This window comes from Parasteatoda tepidariorum, chromosome 3 (genome assembly GCF_043381705.1).
Source record: "Parasteatoda tepidariorum isolate YZ-2023 chromosome 3, CAS_Ptep_4.0, whole genome shotgun sequence".
Classification (NCBI taxonomy): domain Eukaryota; kingdom Metazoa; phylum Arthropoda; class Arachnida; order Araneae; family Theridiidae; genus Parasteatoda; species Parasteatoda tepidariorum.
Window position 1 is genome coordinate 4,905,334 of NC_092206.1, and position 20,414 is coordinate 4,925,747.

At 32.4% G+C, this 20,414-nt stretch overlaps 1 protein-coding gene across 1 annotated transcript in view; it reads right to left on the reverse strand.

Annotated features, from left to right (window-relative positions):
• Positions 1 to 15,298, reverse strand: part of LOC107451892 (P protein) — a 38,100-nt gene extending 22,802 nt beyond the window's left edge. The window contains exons 1-5 of the mRNA XM_071178238.1: positions 15,166 to 15,298; positions 9,105 to 9,246; positions 6,728 to 6,800; positions 1,946 to 2,176; positions 424 to 568 (exon numbers count right to left, since the gene is read on the reverse strand). Of these exons, the coding sequence (XP_071034339.1) occupies positions 424 to 567 (144 nt within the window). The 5' untranslated portion in view covers position 568; positions 1,946 to 2,176; positions 6,728 to 6,800; positions 9,105 to 9,246; positions 15,166 to 15,298. The remainder of the gene's footprint in view (positions 1 to 423; positions 569 to 1,945; positions 2,177 to 6,727; positions 6,801 to 9,104; positions 9,247 to 15,165) is intronic.
• Positions 15,299 to 20,414: the final 5,116 nt, after the last annotated feature.

A 20,414-nucleotide genomic window follows, 5' to 3' on the forward strand; every position in this document is an offset into this window, starting at 1 on the left:
CGCATCATATAGTATAGTTCCACGTATGCTATATATCAATCAGTTCAACATTTGGCCAGCACGATACCCATATGTGTGCACTATTCCATGCATGTCTTCAACCACCAGGAAAAGCTTAGAGCATCTCCTGCAGTAGTATTGGTCATAATGTTTATGTAATTTCAAAATCCCACCGTCTAGTAAATTTCAAGTTTTACTAGTAAAACCTAACTTTTACCGAAATGGCTAGGCAAAAGTCCGAAGGATTCTTTAATATGATTCAATTTTGCTCCTTTAGCAAGCCTTTTCGTTAAAACCTAGAACTTACCAAGCCACTTTGGTAAATCCAAAGCTTTACCGGTACAAACTAAGATTTACCTGACTGACAGTAACATAAAACTAAATAAAAAATTATGATCCTTTTATAAGATATCGATGACTAACCTTAAACAAGACTAACACATGAAATGCGATGAGTAGACATATGGCTAGGATGACCTTCTGCATAGACACCTTTGATTTCACAGATAAGTCAATGCTGAAGGGAGCATACCTGACATTGGTATTGACCGAAAGCTGATACGTCATGCTATAACAACAACAACAACAACAATATATATATATATGCTTCATTGAAAATAAAAGCTTCAATAATTTTAAATATAATTCGAAAAACAATCGAAATAATTTTACGTGTCAATGCCGCTAAATCTTTCTGTTCTGAGCATTTATATTTTGGTCCTACTTCGATATATTTTCTCTCTATATTGAAAAATTAAATAATTGAATTATATTGAAATGAACTGAATTGTATTGAAAAAAAAGCCGACGCTGTTTTGGGTGTTCAATTTCACGTTATGTTGCTGTGCAAAAACTACAAATTACGAGTAGTAGTAGTAGTAGTAGTAGAATACTAGAGCTGCATAGTAATTGTATATTTTACGAACAAAATGTTATTTGTTTTGGTGGAAAATACCAACTTCTAAAGGGGAAGAAAAGCAATGAAAGTTTAACAATTCTGGGGGTTGGTGATAGAAGTAAGCAGGGATCGGTGTCAATTGATATTTTAAATGATTGTTCGCAGAAAGTAAAATAAATGGAGCCAGAATCGAATCCCAGCGATGGCTAGTCGAATATCCTCAGTGGTGGACGGATCATGGGTTAGAGTCCCCTTGCCGTCAGGATAACCGTGGGAGGTTCTCGTGGTCTTCCTCCCCAGGTAACGCAAATGCGGGTCAATTCTATCCACGAAGGCAAATTTCTTCCCATACTTGATATAGCAGTTCCCTTGTCTTCTGGATTGGGTACAAAATTACAAGGTTACGGAGTTGAACATTAGTAGTCGTAAACGGAAAATTGGGTTGGCTGTTCAACGACGGTTATTAAAAAAAAAAGTAGTGCGTTGGTGAAACTTGGTGGCTCAGGGAAGAGAGCGTGCACCTTCCACTGAGATGAACGAATCGATGATTTTTAAACTTAAAAGAAATTCCAAAAGCTTTTGTCTCCAGATTTTCAATGCGAAATCATGAAAAAATTAAGTTACTTCCAGTTAATTTTAGGTGTTTTAGATAAGATTGAAAATTGTAATGAAAATTTCCACAGGATAAATGCTAAAGCTTTATGAAAATTCTTGACAGAAACGGCATTCTCTCAGCAAGCTGAGCTGGTTAAATAATTTTCTAAATGTTGTTCAGTCTGATCAAATTCCTTTTTAACTTACATAAAATGAGTTTTTTTTTTTTAAAGTAAAGTTATCTTAAAATTAATTTGTAACTCAATAATTAAAAAAAAACACTAAAAACTGACTTGAAAAAGAAAGCACCTCGTTTACATGCAAACTCAGTTCAATATATGTGCATATACGTTCGTGTTCTAAAACTTATAGCAAAATCTTCATGTGAAACGAATCAATTAAAAACAAACTAGACCAATCAATGAATGAATATGTCGATAAATAAAATCATACTTTTGGGAAATTTCATCATCAGCTAAATAAAAATCATGCTCTAAAATGTCTTCTTCATCTGACTGACTATCTGGATTCAAAAAAACAGTCCAACCATGAGATATCTTCTGAAAAAAATAATAATAAAAGGACCAGTCAGCTTCGTATTTATTTATTTTTAGATGATATTTTAAGAGAGGTAACTTTTGATTCACACGATTTTGTTACCGAGTAAAAAGTAATTTAAGGTAACTTAAAGTAGCGTGTGAAGCCGATCACTGGTCTAGTGGTTACTGTACTGGACTACATGGCCAATGGTTGTGGGTTCGAATCCCAACGTAGGCCTGAATGTAACGTTCTCTCTATCTGCGTTCTGTGTCCTTTCTTCTGTGTGAATGCAGCCCGCCCTATGAACCAGTATGTTAACCCTATAGTCAGTCATGTTTGCTAACTTACTGTTATACAAACAAAAAAAATAAGTTGCTTGCAGAAGTCTTTGATATTTACTCATTTTTATTCGTCATGTCAGGAAAGATCAATAATAAGCGTAGATAGGGACTACGTCACCGAATTAGTATTCCTAAAATGTTCTCAAACCATACATTTATTTTGTTTATACCTGCGCTTTTGAATGCTTATATAAAACTACATGATTTAAAATCGACAGTTGAATTTTTTTTTTTTTTAAATTGAGTAAAAAACAAAATTAATGATTGAAAGGCACTGATTCGTTTCGGTCGGCCGTAAAATAGTACCATATTATTATTGATGCCAATAATGCAAAATAACTTTGATAATTAGTACAATTGATGTTGCTGGTACTGTAGTAACATCTGTTGTTTTAATGTATACCAAATATAAGGTATTTAATATCGGTATTGTGATAATATACTTTATACGGACCTGTTAAAAGGAAGAAGAGAAAATTGCATAGAAAAAATTGTAATTGTAACAAACTGTGACAAAGAAAATTGCTCGAGTATGGTAAATTTTGAGTATCATGAGTTGGCCTATAGCAATAGCGTCATGCCAAATGATACTAAATATACAGTTAATCTCTAATCCAATAACTTGTTTTGCTTAATCTAAGAACGTAAAGTCACCGGGAAGTGCAACAAATTATATTGCATACATTAAAAAAGATGTGGAATTAATTCTGTTTTATCAATTGTATCGATAAGTCTTTTAGTTTTATACATGATTTTGTAGAGTTGATCAATCAATTCTGATTTATAAATAATTTTCTTTCCTCTTTTTTACAACATAGAAGAACAGTTACTTTACATCCCCTCTCTTGCTCTTGTTCACTTACGTTGCACTAGAGCTACACAATGGGCCATTGGCGACGGTCTGGGAAACATCCCTGAGGATGATCCGAAGACATGCCATCACAATTTTGATCCTCTGCAGAGGGGATGGCACCCCCGCTTCGGTAGCCCAACGACCTGCACGCGAAGTCGAGCACTTTACGGTAGAACAGTTTAACGAGGACCAATACCGCACACCCTCGGTCCCTACGCAGGCTGATCCAAGTGGTCACCCACCCACACACTCATCGTAGCCAGTGAAGCTTGACTTCGGTGATCTGCTGGGAACCGTAAAACTTTACATCCAGTTAATCAAAACTTTACCAAAAGTACTCCAACTGTGTGTATGTGTGTTTTACTTATTTTTTATTTTGTTGGCATACAAAAAAGTATCGCTGCAACCTCTTAAATGAGTGCCTCACCAACAGTTTTTGCTATAAAATCATATTTTTTTTCCCGGATGCAATATAAATTGCTGAGCCGCGATGGCTCAGGGGATAGAGCGTTCGCCTTTCAATGAGGCGAACCAGGTTCAAATCCTAGTTGATACAAATTCCGTATCCGGCTTGCACCGAACACAGTACTGACGTGAAATGTTCCCAGTGGTAGACGGATCGTGGGTTAGAGTCCCCTTGCCGTCAGGCTAACCGTGGGAGGTTTTCGTGGTCTTCCTCTCCATGTAACGCAAGTGTGGGTTAGCTCCAACAAGAAGTCCTCCACGAAAGCAAAATTTCTCCCAATACTCGATCCAGGAGTTCCCTTGTCTTCTAGATTGAGATCAAAATTACAAGGCAACGGAGTTGAACATTAGCAGTCGTAAACCCATTAAATTGGGTCGGCTGCTCTGTGACGGTTATAAAATTAAAAAAAACTAAAAAAAAACTAAAAAAAAACTTAAAAAAACAAAAAAAAACAGAAAAAAACACTAAATAAAACACTAAAAAAAACACTTAAAAAAACACTAAAAAGAACACTAAAAAAAACACACAAAAAATACTTAAAAAAACACTTAAAAACCAAATAAACTAAATAAACTAAATAATATTTAGTTTTTTTAGTTTATTNAGTTTTATTTTTTTTTTACGCTACTGAATCCGGTTTGCACTTGTTTACGTTAGTGTATCAGTTCGTTAAATCAGACGATATGTAATATAAATTCGACGATTGGATGAATTCGACGATATATTATATAAACCTAGAATATTTATCATATCCTATATTATAATAGTATATTATAATAGTATATTATAATAATTAGACCAAATTATTAGACGTACTTTCGTTTTTTTATATTGACATGTCTTGCACGAGTTTATATGCAATACTTTTATATTTAAATATACCTGTAATGGGTTTTTATTCAGGAAATTTTTTATATACAGTCAATTCGCTATAACTCGAAGTACGATAACTCGAATATTACTATAACTCGATATTTTCATGAGGTCCCGACCCTTTTATCTTCAATTTCATGTTAATTATTCTCGATTACTCGAATTTTACTCCCTTTAACTCGATTTTTTTTAATCTTTTAAAGCAAGAAAAAAAACCTAGGAGCTGATATCTTGCCCCTTCCTTTGCAAAACACACACGATGTCTTTCGCACTCTTCATAGAGAAGCTAAAGCTGTCCCTCTTGAAGTATGTGAAAAGTGGTTAAATGAAACGTTACCAAATTTACTTCAAGGATACAGTTAAAATTATGTTTTCAACATTGATGAAATAGGTTTATTTTTTAAATGTCTTGAATGAGCAAGGAACGTTTGACTGTCCTAGTTGAAGGAAAAGCGTCGGGGACAAAGAAATTGCCTTTACTTGTTATCGGAAAATACCGAAATCCCCGATGTTTCAAGAATGTAAAAAGGTATCCTTTGGATTACAAGTCTAACAAAAAGTTTTGGATGACATCAGTTTTACTTGAAGACTTAAGAAAATTGGATGGGAAATTCTTCGCTAAGAAAAGAAAAGTGATACTCTTTATGGATAAAAGCACAGCGCATAATGATCTACCTAATTTGAAAGCAGTAAACTTGCAGTTTCTCCCGCCAAACACAACAGCAAAGTTGCAGTCGATAGACCAGGGTATCATAAAGTGCTTCAAACAGTCTTATCGTAAATGGCTTGTCAGAAAAATGATCTTAAATATTGTGAGCATTTAGAAGATTTGTAATTAATAAGCATTAATTAAATAATCCGACAATATTTTGAAAGTCCAAAACCGAAACTAACGTTAAGTCGAACTTCCGATACGTCGAAGTTTTTCGTGAGTCCTATCAGATTCGAGTTATCGCGAATTCACTGTACTTCCTATTTGTATTTATTTTTAAGGTATTGCATCGCAATGCTTGCGATTGATACACAAATGTAAACAAGTGCAAACTGGTTTCAGCCACGAAAAACAGTAAAGCTGTATAGAGTATCACCTGATAATTAAGATTTTACATAGAATCTTTATAGTACGTCTAATAATTTGGCTAGGGACTGTATATACGACGCTTTTCATTTTAGATCTAACAAAAATAAAATTATTGGTTTTTTCTTTTAGCTCTCTTTACGGTAATAACTGTTGTGTAAAAATTATGTAAATGATTACTCTATTTAAGTTAACCCTTCGCACTCTGATGTCTCCAGTTAGGCACCATCAATAGTCACCACTTTGTTGTTGTTGTTAATTTACGTCGCACTTGGGCTGGCGACGGTCTGGGAAACATCCCTGAGGATGAACCGAAAACATGCCATCACAATTTTGATCCTCTGCAGAGGGAATAGCACCCCCCGCTTCGGTAGCCCGACGACCTGCACGCGAAGTCGAGCACTTTACGATAGAACAATTTAACGAGGACCAGTCAGGGTTGGCCTTCAAATGAGGTGAACAGGGTTCGAATTCCAGCATTGGCTGGTCGATACTAATTCCGCACTCAGCTCGCACCGACGACAGAGCTGAAGTAAAATATCCTCAGTGGTAGACGGATCATGGGCTAGAGTCCCCACGCCCTCAGGCTAACTGTGGTGTCCCTCTCCATGTTATGCAAATAAGGGTTAGTTCCGCCAATAAATCCTCCACGAAGTCGAATTTCTCCCAATACTTGACCCAGGAGTTCCCTTGTCTTCTGGATTGGTTTCAAAATCACAAGGCTACGGAGTTGAACATTAGTAATCGTAAACCCGAAATCGGGTCGGCTGTCCAACGCCGGTTATAAATATTTATTTGTTGGTGGTTGTAAATATTTTAAATTTCTTTCTTTGCTTTTTTTTTTTTTTTTTTTTTTTTTTTTTTTTTTTTTATTTATTTATTTTTTTTTTTTAGCTAAGGTGCTTTTGAAGTATGTAAATTAATAATAACTATTTATTATTGTAATTGAAAAATATATGGTATCATAACTATTGTACATTTTACTATAAAAATAATGATAATTATTGTTCTAAACTTTAAATTTTTAAGCTCGTTTTGAATATTGTGTCAGACTTGAGTGAAGTACAATAAAAAAAAAGGATACTGTTAGTCCGCCCTCTTGAAATAAAAGTCGAGTTCCATTCTCCATTCTCTACATCAACAAAGCTCAAAGATACCTGAAAACATAATGAATAATAAACAGTGCCCGGTAACCACACATTCTCAATAAATACATTTTTTGAACCCTAATTGTAACAACTTACATTTTGTAAGAAAAGAAATTTAAAAGCAATTAAAAATAATAATACTTCCAATGGAAAAACGGGCTTAGCAGCAGTGAATCCAAAAGGAATTTAAACAAAAGAGACAATGAAAATATGAAATTAAATGGATAAATATGACAACCAAGGCTGACGTCTTCAGGGGGTACCAGCTCCGGAAGTTATAAAAGCAAAACCTCTTCTATCGAGAGAGCGAGACAAAAGTCTGAAATTGCTCTCTCCGTATCCCAAAGTCCAGGAAAAGAATATAATACATAATATATCTATCTATCTATATTATACAAGTATAAAACGCTAATACGTATGTATCAATAAAACCGATGATATTTCTTTTCTCGCGTTGGCAACAGTTTTCATTTTTAATTGATGGTCTTCGGCGCGCAAGAGCACGTCATATGGCTAAACTATATTATATAAAACGCTAATACGTTTTAATTGATAGGCTTCGGCGCGCAAGAGCACGTAGTGAGCATATGTCTAATCGGGTGAATTCTCACCGAATTTTAAAAAAAATTCTCACAAAATTATCTACATCGAAGCCGATGCTTTACATCCGGCGTTCAGTACTATTTCATATTGTTTTACAACACATAGTTTTAGCCCTTTGGTGGGAAAGACTTTAAAACAAAACTTACAAAAGTTACTTTTCTCAACAACTGAAATTTAGTATAGTGTGATTAAGAAAAATATGTTTGCGATTTCAAATTAATATTGAAATGGACAGGTTTAGAATTTTCTACAGTGAAAAGTTTTCGGAACTTCAGTGTTCAAAAAAGTATACAAAAGCTAGACGTTAAGAACGTATCCAATGAGCGAGTAAAGCCAATACCTCCTAGAAGAAGGAAGGCCTCAGCACGGATCAATTTAGTAGTCCGATGTGACGAAGTTAACTGCGCAGTTGATGAAAAATAAGAAAGATGTCATTACTTTCGGGGTACTAAGCTGCGCAGTGGTTGAAAATACGAAATATGTCATTACGTTTGGACTACTAAAGGATATTTATGATAACCCGTGCAGAGGCCTACTCTTTTCTAGGAGGTGTTGGTAAAGCGAGCATCGGATTGCAAAGCAATCCGAAATGAATTGCGAAAGCAGTTCCGAGGGTTGGCGAGGGCCAGCGAGCAGGGGGCGAAGTCTCCTAGTTGTATACTATTTTCTTTAGTTCATTTGCAAAAACGTCTATTATAAATAACTCGACAATAAACTAATATTTTATCAAAAAAAATACCAATTTATTTGGCTTATTATAATAGCATGGTGGAGTTATTTATATACAATGCAGTAAACCAGATCGTTCTTGTTGAAATATTATTCTTTCTCGTCTACAACTTTTACTTAACTTAAATTTATTATTTCTTTATGTATTTTATTGTAACCATGATGAATTTTTGTTTTTTGTAACCAACAACTGCGATGAATAATTAGTTTGTTTATGTTCTACATGGCTTCGTGCCCGTCTTTGTGTTAAGTAAGAAATATATAATGAAAGAATTGAAATCTTTGTAAAAGAATATAGAATGTGTCAAATTAAGAGAATTGATACTTGACGGACTTAGCTGACTAGAAATGGAAAGTACAGTTACTGAAGTAAACAAATACCACGTTTCAACAACCATTCAGGATCGATATGCTCACACTATAGTGCTGCTTTGAGGAACACTCCACTGGACTCAAAGTATGGAACTGTCTGCTGCTATGGTAACAAGTGAGAGCACATTTCTAATGGGGGTGCAATCTAAGAATGAAGGTGCGGATTGGTTTTCTCACTCCGACCTATGCCAAGATTACATTAAGACAAAACTATTCACCCCACACAGCTATTCGAAGTGACTTTCCCACGTAACTATGGTACCCGCTATAACGCGAGACTGATGTCTGGAGGAGTTCTCCTGAAAGCCGCACTATACGTCACTTGCAAGCATCTCATTAAATACAAATAGTAGTTAAACGGCTTTAAATATTATCACAATTAAATGAGAGTTATGATAACTAAATTAATGAGAATTAAGTTACCATATTATTACAAGAAAGTAAAAGACAGAGAAGTTTGAATTTAAACTATACGGAAGCCTTTAATATGCTCATTATTTTAGTCAAATGTGGAAGACTCTTGATTCCGCCCTCTGGCAGAGTTTTATCTGGAGGTTAGTCAGGTAATGTGCACATTAATGGTATCACGATTAAAAAGAAGAAACTCACCGTGCATAAAATGAATAATAGGATAAAGAAAATTTTTTGTATGAGGCTGAGAATTTGGGGAAGTTTCTCCCTCATCCAAGTTGAATCAGGAGAAAGGGAGGGATCCATTTTTTCGCCATTTTCTTCATCATCGTCTTCTCGACTGGAAGGAAAAAGAATTAAAAATATCAAGTGTGTGTATCTGTCATTTCCAAAAATAGGTTTTCTTTTATGATAACAAGGGAAAAATTACAGAACAATGAAAAAAGGGGGGGAAAGAAAAATAATAATAAAAATAACAAAAAACCAGAAAAAAAGATCAAAACAATGTTTTTTTTTCTTCTTCTTAATGTTCTTGTGTTTTTTTGTTTTTATTTATTATGATATATATATATATATATATATAAATGCTTTTAAAATGCCATATAACATTTACTAAGTTTTACAATTTTATCGAAAATAAATATCGTTAATTCTATAAAATTTTGTGATTATGCATCAGAATAGCTATCTTTTNATTATGACCACCCTCCATCTATAACAATGGGCTCACCCAGGTTTTCATGGTTTCTCGCCCAGAAACAATGTTTTCATGGGGCTCATTAGGACCCATAATCCACATAGAACACTCTCTGACGTCTGTAAGCTACTTGAACATAGTTGTTGACCAGGTTCACCCATTCATGGCAATGGTTTTTCCTGCGGGGAGGGGGATGGTGTTTACTATAATGCACTATGTCATAAGGGTCGAATCGTCATGGATTGGTTCGAGGAACATTCCAGAGACTTTCAAGTCATGTCTTGGCCCCCAAATTCACCTGACCTTAATCCAATAGAGCATTTGTGGTCCTACATGTTATTAGCAGGGTGGTCATAATGTAATGGTTCTTCGGCGTATATATTTATTTATATATATATGTATGTATGTATGTTTAAAATACATTTCAATTGTTGGTCGACGACTAATGCGAAGATTTCTGATGCATCAGAAATCTGATGCATCGCCTGGAACGAAAGTCGCTGTATCGACTTGCCGATATAGGCGTTAAATCGATATGTCGCGATACATCGATTTATAGCCCAGTCCTAATAGTTATAAAGCACTTCTTACCTCATCAACAATACACCGACATCAAAACTTAAACCTAAATGATGGTTTGTAAAATAAGCTTAATTACGCTGCTCGAACGATATGCTAACACTAACATATGATGGTGCAATGATTGCAACAGGAACGAATAGCAATAAAGAAGTAAAACGAGGCCAAATCTGGACTGTTTTTAAAGCAAGTTCTTTTTTAAATCTAGCAACCATGTCACCTTAATTTAACGATACACCTATAAATAACTAAAACAAATTTTCACTTCAAACTCTCCAGAATTATTTAATATCTAATGAAATACAGCAGATTTTAGCTTAGAAATTATATAATTTATTTCCTTCATTAAAAACAAAATTATCTGTTTGAAAATATCGCCTCACAGAATAAGTTGTAGTAAGCAGTTGTATATTTTTTAACCTGCAGATCAAGAGCTCGAGCTTGTTGTTGTTTACATTTATATTGAAAACACCATCCATAAATACATGTCGAAATAATTGCACGGATTACACTTCATAAACCTCTGATATAATCTATATACACTGACAATCCATATCAGACTGATTTTTCGTTGGTCTTTTTAAATACTAGATAAACGTGGGAATTTTTTTTTTATAAAAATAATATGAATAGAGTCTAATAAAAACGCATGTAACGATAAAAATGATAAAGGAAAGATGAATAAAAAGTTTCTATTGATTCCCTATTGTTCTCGATAATAAACGTTCTTAGAACAAATATTTTATCTTGTTCGATAAAAATCTCTTTAGTGAAGTGCAATTTTTTTACTCCTCCTAAACCTCATCATCTTTTAAATGCCTAAAAAGATGTGTTTTATCAATAAAAACACATATTTTTGGTAAATCTAAGAACGAAAACATAATTCAAGGGCCATAATTCAGTTGCTTAACCAGACGTTAAACAACTGAAATAAAATTCGATCTGGTTTCCGTTGGATTGATTCCAAAAAAGCCGGATTCAAATGAAACATTTTGAACGTTTTTTGTCACGTGACAGCATGATAGTTTAGGGGGGGGGGGAGAGAAATTGGATAGGATGAGAAGATAAAAATTTCGTTCAAATACTCCTTGGCAATTTCATGTAAATAATACGCTGACTGAACAAGGATATACTAGTTAATTAAGAGATGCAAATATTTCTATTTTTTTTATTACCATTAATAAAGTAAAATCCAAAATTGTGATACCATCTTCATCAGCAATTGATTTTAATTTATGTTTTTTTAACTTATTACTCATAAAAATAAATTTGCATACATTTGATTAATTTCATATAATCAATAAATAAAAAAATTAATTTAATACTTGATTAATTTATTTCAGTTTTTGATACAAACTTAGAATTTCCGATCTGGGTAAACGCATAGGTTTTTGATGGATAAAGTATTTTGAAATTGTAAACAGTATTATGTAAAACAAATGTTAAAAAGTACTTTTTATCATATTTTAACAATTTTAAATATATTACCACAAAAGCTTAAAACATATAATAAAGAGAATCTTAAAAATGGAAACTCATCATCATTGCATTCGAAATCGTTTGCAATAATTATTCTAAATCAAACTTAATCACTTGCATAAAGACGCAATACTATTACGAAGCATAAGGGTGCGAATCTTTATTGCAGTGCGCATGGCGTGTTTATTCTTGTCGTGTAAAATAAAATAAAAACTATTGCCACTGAGCTTGAAACTCGAAATTTCAAGGAAGTAAAGCAGAACCGTTGAACTGTATAAAATCTACAGAGAGCCAGATATTGTGAAATTCATTAAAATACATCGAATGAACTGGGCAGCTCACATTTTCAGAAGGAATGATGACTCAAATTTAAAAAAAATCCTGTTACACAAACCCCTAACGAACAGGAAAAGAGGTAGACCTAGGCTGAGATGGCTGGATTTAGTTGAGACTGATTTCCTTACTCTAAAGGAGAAAAACTGGCGAACAAGTGTCAAAAGTAGAGAGAAGTGGATTCGAATTTAAAGGAAGGCACTGGCCCACCCTGGGCTGTCTAGCCAGATATGATGATGAAAGCAGAACCGTGGTGGATCAGGTGATAAAGAGTTCGCCTCCCAATGAGGTGAACCGGGTTTGAATCCTAACGATGGCTGATCGATACGAATTTCCCATCCAGCTTGCTCCAACCACAGTGCTGACGTAAAACATCCTCAGAGGTAAACGGATCACGGGTTAGAGTCCCCTTGTCATCAGGNATATTTCTATTTTTTTTATTACCATTAATAAAGTAAAATCCAAAATTGTGATACCATCTTCATCAGCAATTGATTTTAATTTATGTTTTTTTAACTTATTACTCATAAAAATAAATTTGCATACATTTGATTAATTTCATATAATCAATAAATAAAAAAATTAATTTAATACTTGATTAATTTATTTCAGTTTTTGATACAAACTTAGAATTTCCGATCTGGGTAAACGCATAGGTTTTTGATGGATAAAGTATTTTGAAATTGTAAACAGTATTATGTAAAACAAATATTAAAAAGTACTTTTTATCATATTTTAACAATTTTAAATATATTACCACAAGAGCTTAAAACATTTAATAAAGAGAATCTTAAAAATGGAAACTCATCATCATTGTATTCGAAATCGTTTGTAATAATTATTCTAAATCAAACTTAATCACTTGCATAAAGACGCAATACTATTACGAAGCATAAGGGTGCGAATCTTTATTGCAGTGCGCATGGCGTGTATACTTGTCGTGTAAAATAAAATAAAAAGTATTGCCACTGAGCGTGAAACTCGAAATTTCAAAGAAGTAAAGCAGAACCGTGGTGGATCAGGGCATAAGGAGTTCGCCTTCCAATGGGGTGAACCGGGTTTGAATCCCAACGATGGCTAGTCGATACGAATTTTCCATCCAGCTTGCTCCAACCACAGTGCTGGCGTAAAACATCCTCAGAGGTAAACGGATCACGGATTAGAGTCCCCTTGTCATCAGGCTAACCGTGGGAGGTTTTCCTCTCCATGTAACGTAAATGCAGGTTAGTTCCATCAAAAAGTCCTCGACGAAGGGACATTTCTCCCAATACTTGATTCCCTTGTCTTCTGGATTGGGTTCAAAATTACAAGACTACAGAGTCGAACATTAGTCGTCGTAAACCCAAAAAATTGGTTAGGCTGTTCAACGACGGTTATAAAATAAAATGAAATAAAAAAAAGAATATTATTTTATGGTATGTTTCCTTAATATTACCAACTAGTAAGCATTTTATATTACTTGAGGTGAAGGAGGGGGCGAAGCTCACGACTCGAAACGAATTGCATGCGTTGAGCCGGACGGCGAAATTCGCAAAATTATGCAAACCAAATTTTATTCGTTAATGGAACTCTAAATGTTAGACTCTCTTACGACGGAATCCCGATTTCATTAATAAAGTATATAAAGACAATTTTGAACATACTAATCAATGAAAATATTTAATGATAGGAATGAAATTTTTTCATTAATAATCTTGTACTACTTGAACAGTCTATAATACTGAAGTAATTTATAAGTCTACGATTTTTTTTTCTTTGTGCATATACATAAGTTAAAAATGAATAAAATATGTCAAATGAAGATTTTCTTTGAAATGAAAACTAAAAAGAACTGCTATAAATTTTGAAATTGGTTATTAGGGAAACATATTTCTTTATCAACGAATTCATTTATTTTGATTTGCTAAAAACGAATACTAACGCAATTCTTAATTTATTCAATGTATTGTTATTAAAAAATTAAATCTGCATTTTTAAATATATTTCATTTTTATTGGCATTTTACTTAAAATAATGTCAGACGAAATATTACATAAATAATCGATTGGATCCTAATATAATTAACCACTGGTGTAAGCAATTGACGAGTCCTTTGTTCTAGGAGGTTAAGACCCAGACATTCTTGAATTGAATACAAGAATCCGAAGCATTCGATTGCAAACTATAGTATCTCGATTTTACCCCATATTGTATCGTATGTATTTTATTTTTTTGACAATTTTTTAACAAGTTTCTACTAAAAAGAATCTTTTAAGAAATAAATTAGTATTTTTTGGCTAAATGAAAATGCTGCCTTATCGGAATCGTTATAACCTAAATTTGACTCGTTTAGAAGATTATTAGTTAGAATTATTGTTTTCGTCACCGCTTTATAATTACATATTTTGTTTCTTCATAATTTTAATGCATCAGCATATTTTCTTCATAATTATTATCGTCTTTTGATACTAATGCATTATTATGAGTATCAATAAACTAAAACATTTATCAAAATTTAATAACGATTGCTATTCTATATTGTGTAGTATTGATACTTTTCTTTGAATACCTTTTCGATGCTAAATATCAATATGTGCCATTTCTTGTTCCTACAATTCAGAATCTTTTTAAGTGCGCCCACTCGTTCAAATTATTTAGAGGTTTGAATCAATTTTTTTATTTTTCTATCTCTTAATTTAAATATCAGATTCTAATTATTTTACTTAAACCGTTGAGAACCTATTTCAAAGATAGGTGGTCGCAGAGGACTAGGATCAAGGTAGTGGCATGTAGAAATATTTGGACACGATTAGAGTCATCTGGAAAGAGGAGTGTAAAATCAGTGGAGAATTTATTTTTTTTAAAATATCAAACGATATTTATTCTTATAAATCTAAATTCATTTTAGTTGTTAATATAAGCGGTAAGTTATTCTACGGCACGGAATTATTTCCAACGAAATATTCTTTCATTTTCCGAGAGGTTAAAAATAGTTAAATTTTAACAACCTACTATTTGAAATTAATATTTAAGCTCAACTATTTTGATAGTAAAATTCTATTCCGCATAAAATAATTCGCTTAAGCCAAATATTAAAATGATAATAATAGTTTGATGATAAAATTAACATGTAAAGATTTAAGGTCAATGATAGCACCGACACTGGGAGGGGGGGAAGAAAAGAAATCATACCTTTGCGTGTAGGAGTAGGCATAGCAGGGGCCCTCGTGACTTCCATTTAGAAGTGGAGTATTTTCAGAACTATTACTGCTCCCGCTCGACATTTTATTTCTGCCGATTGAGTTTCGGAAATCGGGCGTTGGGTGATAAGGTGTGACTTTTAGTTGTTCTTATCTTTTCCCTATTTATGATAGGTCAATAAAACATTTGGCGCCCACTCTTTGATGGAAAACCTTCCGTTTCAAGAGGGTCTGCAGCGATATTTATGCATTGTGTCGAATTTAATGTCGTCTCTGTATGTGCCGTTCAAATATTTAAAGCGAGGTTTTAGAATTTTCTTTTTGCTGACAAGCGGACAGGAGCAATGCTTGCGCAAAATATTAAAATCGCATCATTTCAAAAACTTTTTACATCTTAACAAAAAAGGACCAAGAAAATTACTTTTGGAGTTTTATTTAATTTTATAACCGTTGATGAACAACCAACCGACACAATTTTGTGTCAGCGACTATACCAGTGTTCAACTCCGTAGCCTTGTAATTCTCAACCGAACCCAGAAGACAAATAAACTCCTGAACAAGCATTGGGATTAACTACCCTTTCTTGGGGGACTTTTTGATGGAAACAACCCGCATTTGCTTTACATGGAGAAGAAAACCATGAAAATCTCCCACGGTTAGCCTGACGGGAAGGGGATTCTAAACCATAGTCCCCCTAACACTGAAAATATTTTACGTCAGTACAGTGGTCACACTATATACATTAACAAAATGCAAAATAATTTTCAAAGACTTTACATGATCATGATAAAGTAACAAGTTTCTGACAAAGAACTTTTTTCTTGATTATATTAGCCACCATAAAAAAACAAAAGTTTTTTTCGGTTAGATTTCAGAGGGAGGAAAAGGAAGCCTAAAATTGAGAATGTCTTTCAAAATGCAGCAGATTTGCACATGAGAAATGTAGAATCTCAGCGAATGCAGCTCAGTAGGAGCACATGCGGACTCGCAAATATTTCATCAAACATGTAAAATGATTGGCCCTTGCATACGCTACGGACCAACGGTACGCCAAAATGGATTGTGAAAACGTTGAATAGAACAATGTGAAAACCGCACTTTTGCACAATACATGACGAAAACCGACATGGTTAAAAAAAATAATCTCATTTTCAAAAAGGGAATATTAAGCACTTTTAAAAAACCTTCAATGAAAAAAGCACCTTTAAGAGCTTTTAAAAAACGAAAATGGAAAATAAGCAAAAAAAACGTTACGCACTATGGGAATATAGAGAGCACTCAGCGGTGATTAACGTTTTTAATGGTCATGCCCGAACTATTATCTAACTAATATTATTTCATACGTTTATAATGAGCAGATAAGAAACTTATAATTCATTTTTAGTGGCAGGTATTAAAACAAATGTTTAAGAAAATTTCTATTTGATAAGTTCAAAAGAATAAAAGTAAAATTTTTAGTTTAAGATGAAACAATACACTTAATAAAGAGAGTTTAAAATAAGTGGGATGAATAAAGCGAGTGTTTCCAAAAATGTGCACATAGGAAACTGAATCGCAACTTACTACAACAATGAAAAAGATCTCAAAAATTCTAGAAATGACAAATTTGAAACGATGAACGTATAGAAAGTTCGTTATATGTAGACAACCACTTCATTATATGGAGAATACTTTGATTACTATTTAAAGTTCGGATTGAAAAATGCGCTATAGGAAGGAATACGCTCTAAGGGAACTATGTTGTAAAGAAACTCCCTATATTTAGCTAGTTAATAATTTACAAACCAAATTAAGTGTTTTGCAATTACTATTTTCAATAAATAATACTTTGAATATAGTGAGTCACCGTTTATAGTGAAATCATTGCTGATCCACAGACGGTTCACTATAGTGAGCAGCGACTTTATAATGTAGTTTCCAACAATATATGGGTTTTTGAAAGGAAATTTTTCATGCAATAAAGTGTTGGAATAGAGACTCATAGGAATCATTTCCTAATACTATTAACGATGATACCAAGTTAGATTTTTTAACAATTGCAATGGAATCAAAATAATAAAGTGACATATTGTTAATGGGAAGTATTTGCATTTAATTTTTTTTTTTATGAAATAAGCAATTAAGAAACATGGTACCAATTACCATGTCTGAAATCATTGACGTGATAAGCCATCGAGAAACATGTCTCAGACCTTGTTAGCAGAATCGGCAAATTCTTTCACATGGATAGGAGTTTGATAATAAAAATAATAAGAATTTTAATGATAGTATAAGTAAGAAATAAGATAAAAAGTTTTGTTAATTTTTAACTTTAACGAACTAAAACTAAGTTCCATAAATGGTTTGCTCACGAGATTTACAGTAGTCTAGAGTAGACCTTGGGGATATTTCCGTATCGTGATCTGTCGCATCAGCCGCAATCGCCAAGGTGCCAAATAGATTTTGNAGATGAAATTTTTTCTTTGGGCATTCTAAGGATATGTCCGAGCCAGCTCCATCTTCGTTTTTTAATTTCATCTTCGATTGTTTTTATTTTAGCTTTTGCCCGGGAGTGGCTACGAGTTATACCTTTCGAGTTGGTTCCTTTCGGCGATGTTTTTTTTTTTTTTTTTTTTTTTTTTTTTTTTTTTTTTTTTTNTTAAACTTTTTTTTTTTTTTTTTTTTAAGTTTCTCGTGGGCCGCTGCCCGGAAGTTTCCAAGACTTGGTGATTGTTCTGCCACAGATCACGATACGCAATCTCCCCTAGTCCTTATATACCCAAAGTGATCTACATCAAACCTCTAGGGGTTGACTATGACCTGCAGGGAGTCCCGCAGTTGGAGTTTCAGGACAGTAAATTTCAATCAAGCCATAACCTTGATTTCGCCCTTTTTTCAAAATCAAAATTGATTAACATCTCTCAGCAATAAATTTTAGTCCAAAGAGATATTAATTGATATTAAAAACATTTCCCACAAAGAGCATTATTTTTTTATTAGTCATTTTACGTAAAACATGCTAAATTTTAACACGGTATCATTAAATTCAATTTGCATGAGGGTTTTTCTTTTGCGAGTTTTTAGGAAATTCAGAATTTTAAATGTTTTCAAATGATACCATCTGTCAAAAATACATTTGAAGTTGATCAGTTTTTAAACAAAGCACTAAACAAAACATTCCAGATTGCGTATTAAATCCGTAATTCCATTAAATGCAAGCTCATTATAAGTGGGTCTTTTTGTATAGAAACTCAAGTAGAAAATGGATTAAATAAATTATAAATTACGGATGAAATTAATTCAAATATTCACTATACAATTCAACAATTGAAATAGCGTCAAATTTTTAGAATTCATGCACAAAAAGTTTCAAAGTTAAACATTTTTTACTTAAGTTAAAATTAATAATGACAGCTAAAATTATTGATAAATAAACATAAACTTATTCCTGTGTCTAGAATTGATAACTTCTTTTGAAAATTGAACACATGCAAAACCTTCTACTCGAAATTGCACAAATTTATTCAAATTATAAAAATATTCCAGATATTTAATGTAATATTTCTTTAATATTATCCAGAGAACATTTGATACACTTTAAAATTTTCCTGTTTGCAAATCTATACAAAGTGATTTTTGAGAAAAAAATATAATTGAATTTACACTCGTTGGTCAAAGTTTTTATTCACAAAAATTTTTTTAAAAAATTGCAATATTTTTGATACAAATAACCTTTTCAGACAATTTTTTCGCATAGAATCTTATGATTCGTTCAAGGTCAAAAATGTGACGAAATTCATTATTTTGCACTATTCTAAAAATAGAAATGTATCGCTTTTTATGAAATAAATAAACATAACCATAAAAGAAATCCATGTATGGGACTTATTTAGTGCTTTTCAATGCGTTATAATAAGTAACAAATTAGAAACTAATGTAACCAATTTTAATCCACTTAATACACAGGTAGTTCTTCATAATTGGTATATTTTGGATCGCTTATGATATACTAATATTTTGAATCATTATAACTGATATTTTTCAGGTTTTGAACACACAAAAAAAAATTACATAAGCTACAAAAACCACACAGCTATGCAAAAAATTCTAGGATATTTTAACATCAGAAAAACTGTTTGAAATCAAAGGAGGTAGTTAAAAGAATAAAATCAATTTTTTTTTCTTCCAAATTTTTACGATTTAATTTTTAATTGATTTGATCCGTTAAATAAAATTTTTTATTGATGTTTGTTTCATTGTAATGTTGAAGCAATGTTGATTATTTTTAAGCATAGACAAGCAGTTTCAAACGCAATTCTATAACTTGCTATTTTTTTCAAAACAAAAAATAATAGCGAACATGAAATAATTTAGTTCTTTTTTTCTTTAATCTATGGCTCATTATTTATAATGCATCAAATATTTTTTCACTATTAATTCTATATTATCTGCAAGTGTAACATTAGTTGATGTAAATTTAGTTTCTTACTGTATAGCTATTCAGTCTATTAAATAAAATAATCAGTCTATTAAATCTGATTATATAAGATAAATTGGCATAGAGTGGACAAAACAGAGTATTTTGCTAGCTTGTACTCAAAATTTCTTTAAATTTAGCAGATAGGCAAAACTGTGTTACAGAAGACAAAACACCAGATTGTTGAACCAGAAACAATTTAAAAAATAAGAGTTTGTTAAATAAACTTTTTTCTTTAATAGTGACTATCTTTATTTTAGATATTTTATTATGAATGGTTATAAAAGATTTTCCTCTCTTTAATTAAATGGCCCAGTGGAAATGTCTCCACTCAGAAAATTTAATACTGATCAATTTATAAAATAGCAAGACCTTTTTACATTAACAAATCTCTCATTCTTCCGGCAGATAGTGGTTGTAATAAATGATCAAAGTTTTTTTTTTTTAATATTGTTTACCATCATTAGATTTTTCCAAAACAACAACCAGGTTAAACTTTCTGTGGTAGTAATTTACTAAAACAAAACTTAGAGCATTAGTTACTAAAATTGTAAAACTTTTTTTTTCTTTACATTTTCTTTCCATTTATTTTTTCTTACATTTATAAAAAGAAATAAATTTTCGAACAGAGGCAAATTTAATAAAAACTAATGCTTTATTTAACACACTTAAAGATTTTTGTTTTAAATAAAATTATTGACAGTCTATGGAATTATTTTTAAAAGACTATACACAGTATTAGTTAGCACTATAATGTTTTGAAATCCCATTTTTAAACTCTTTAT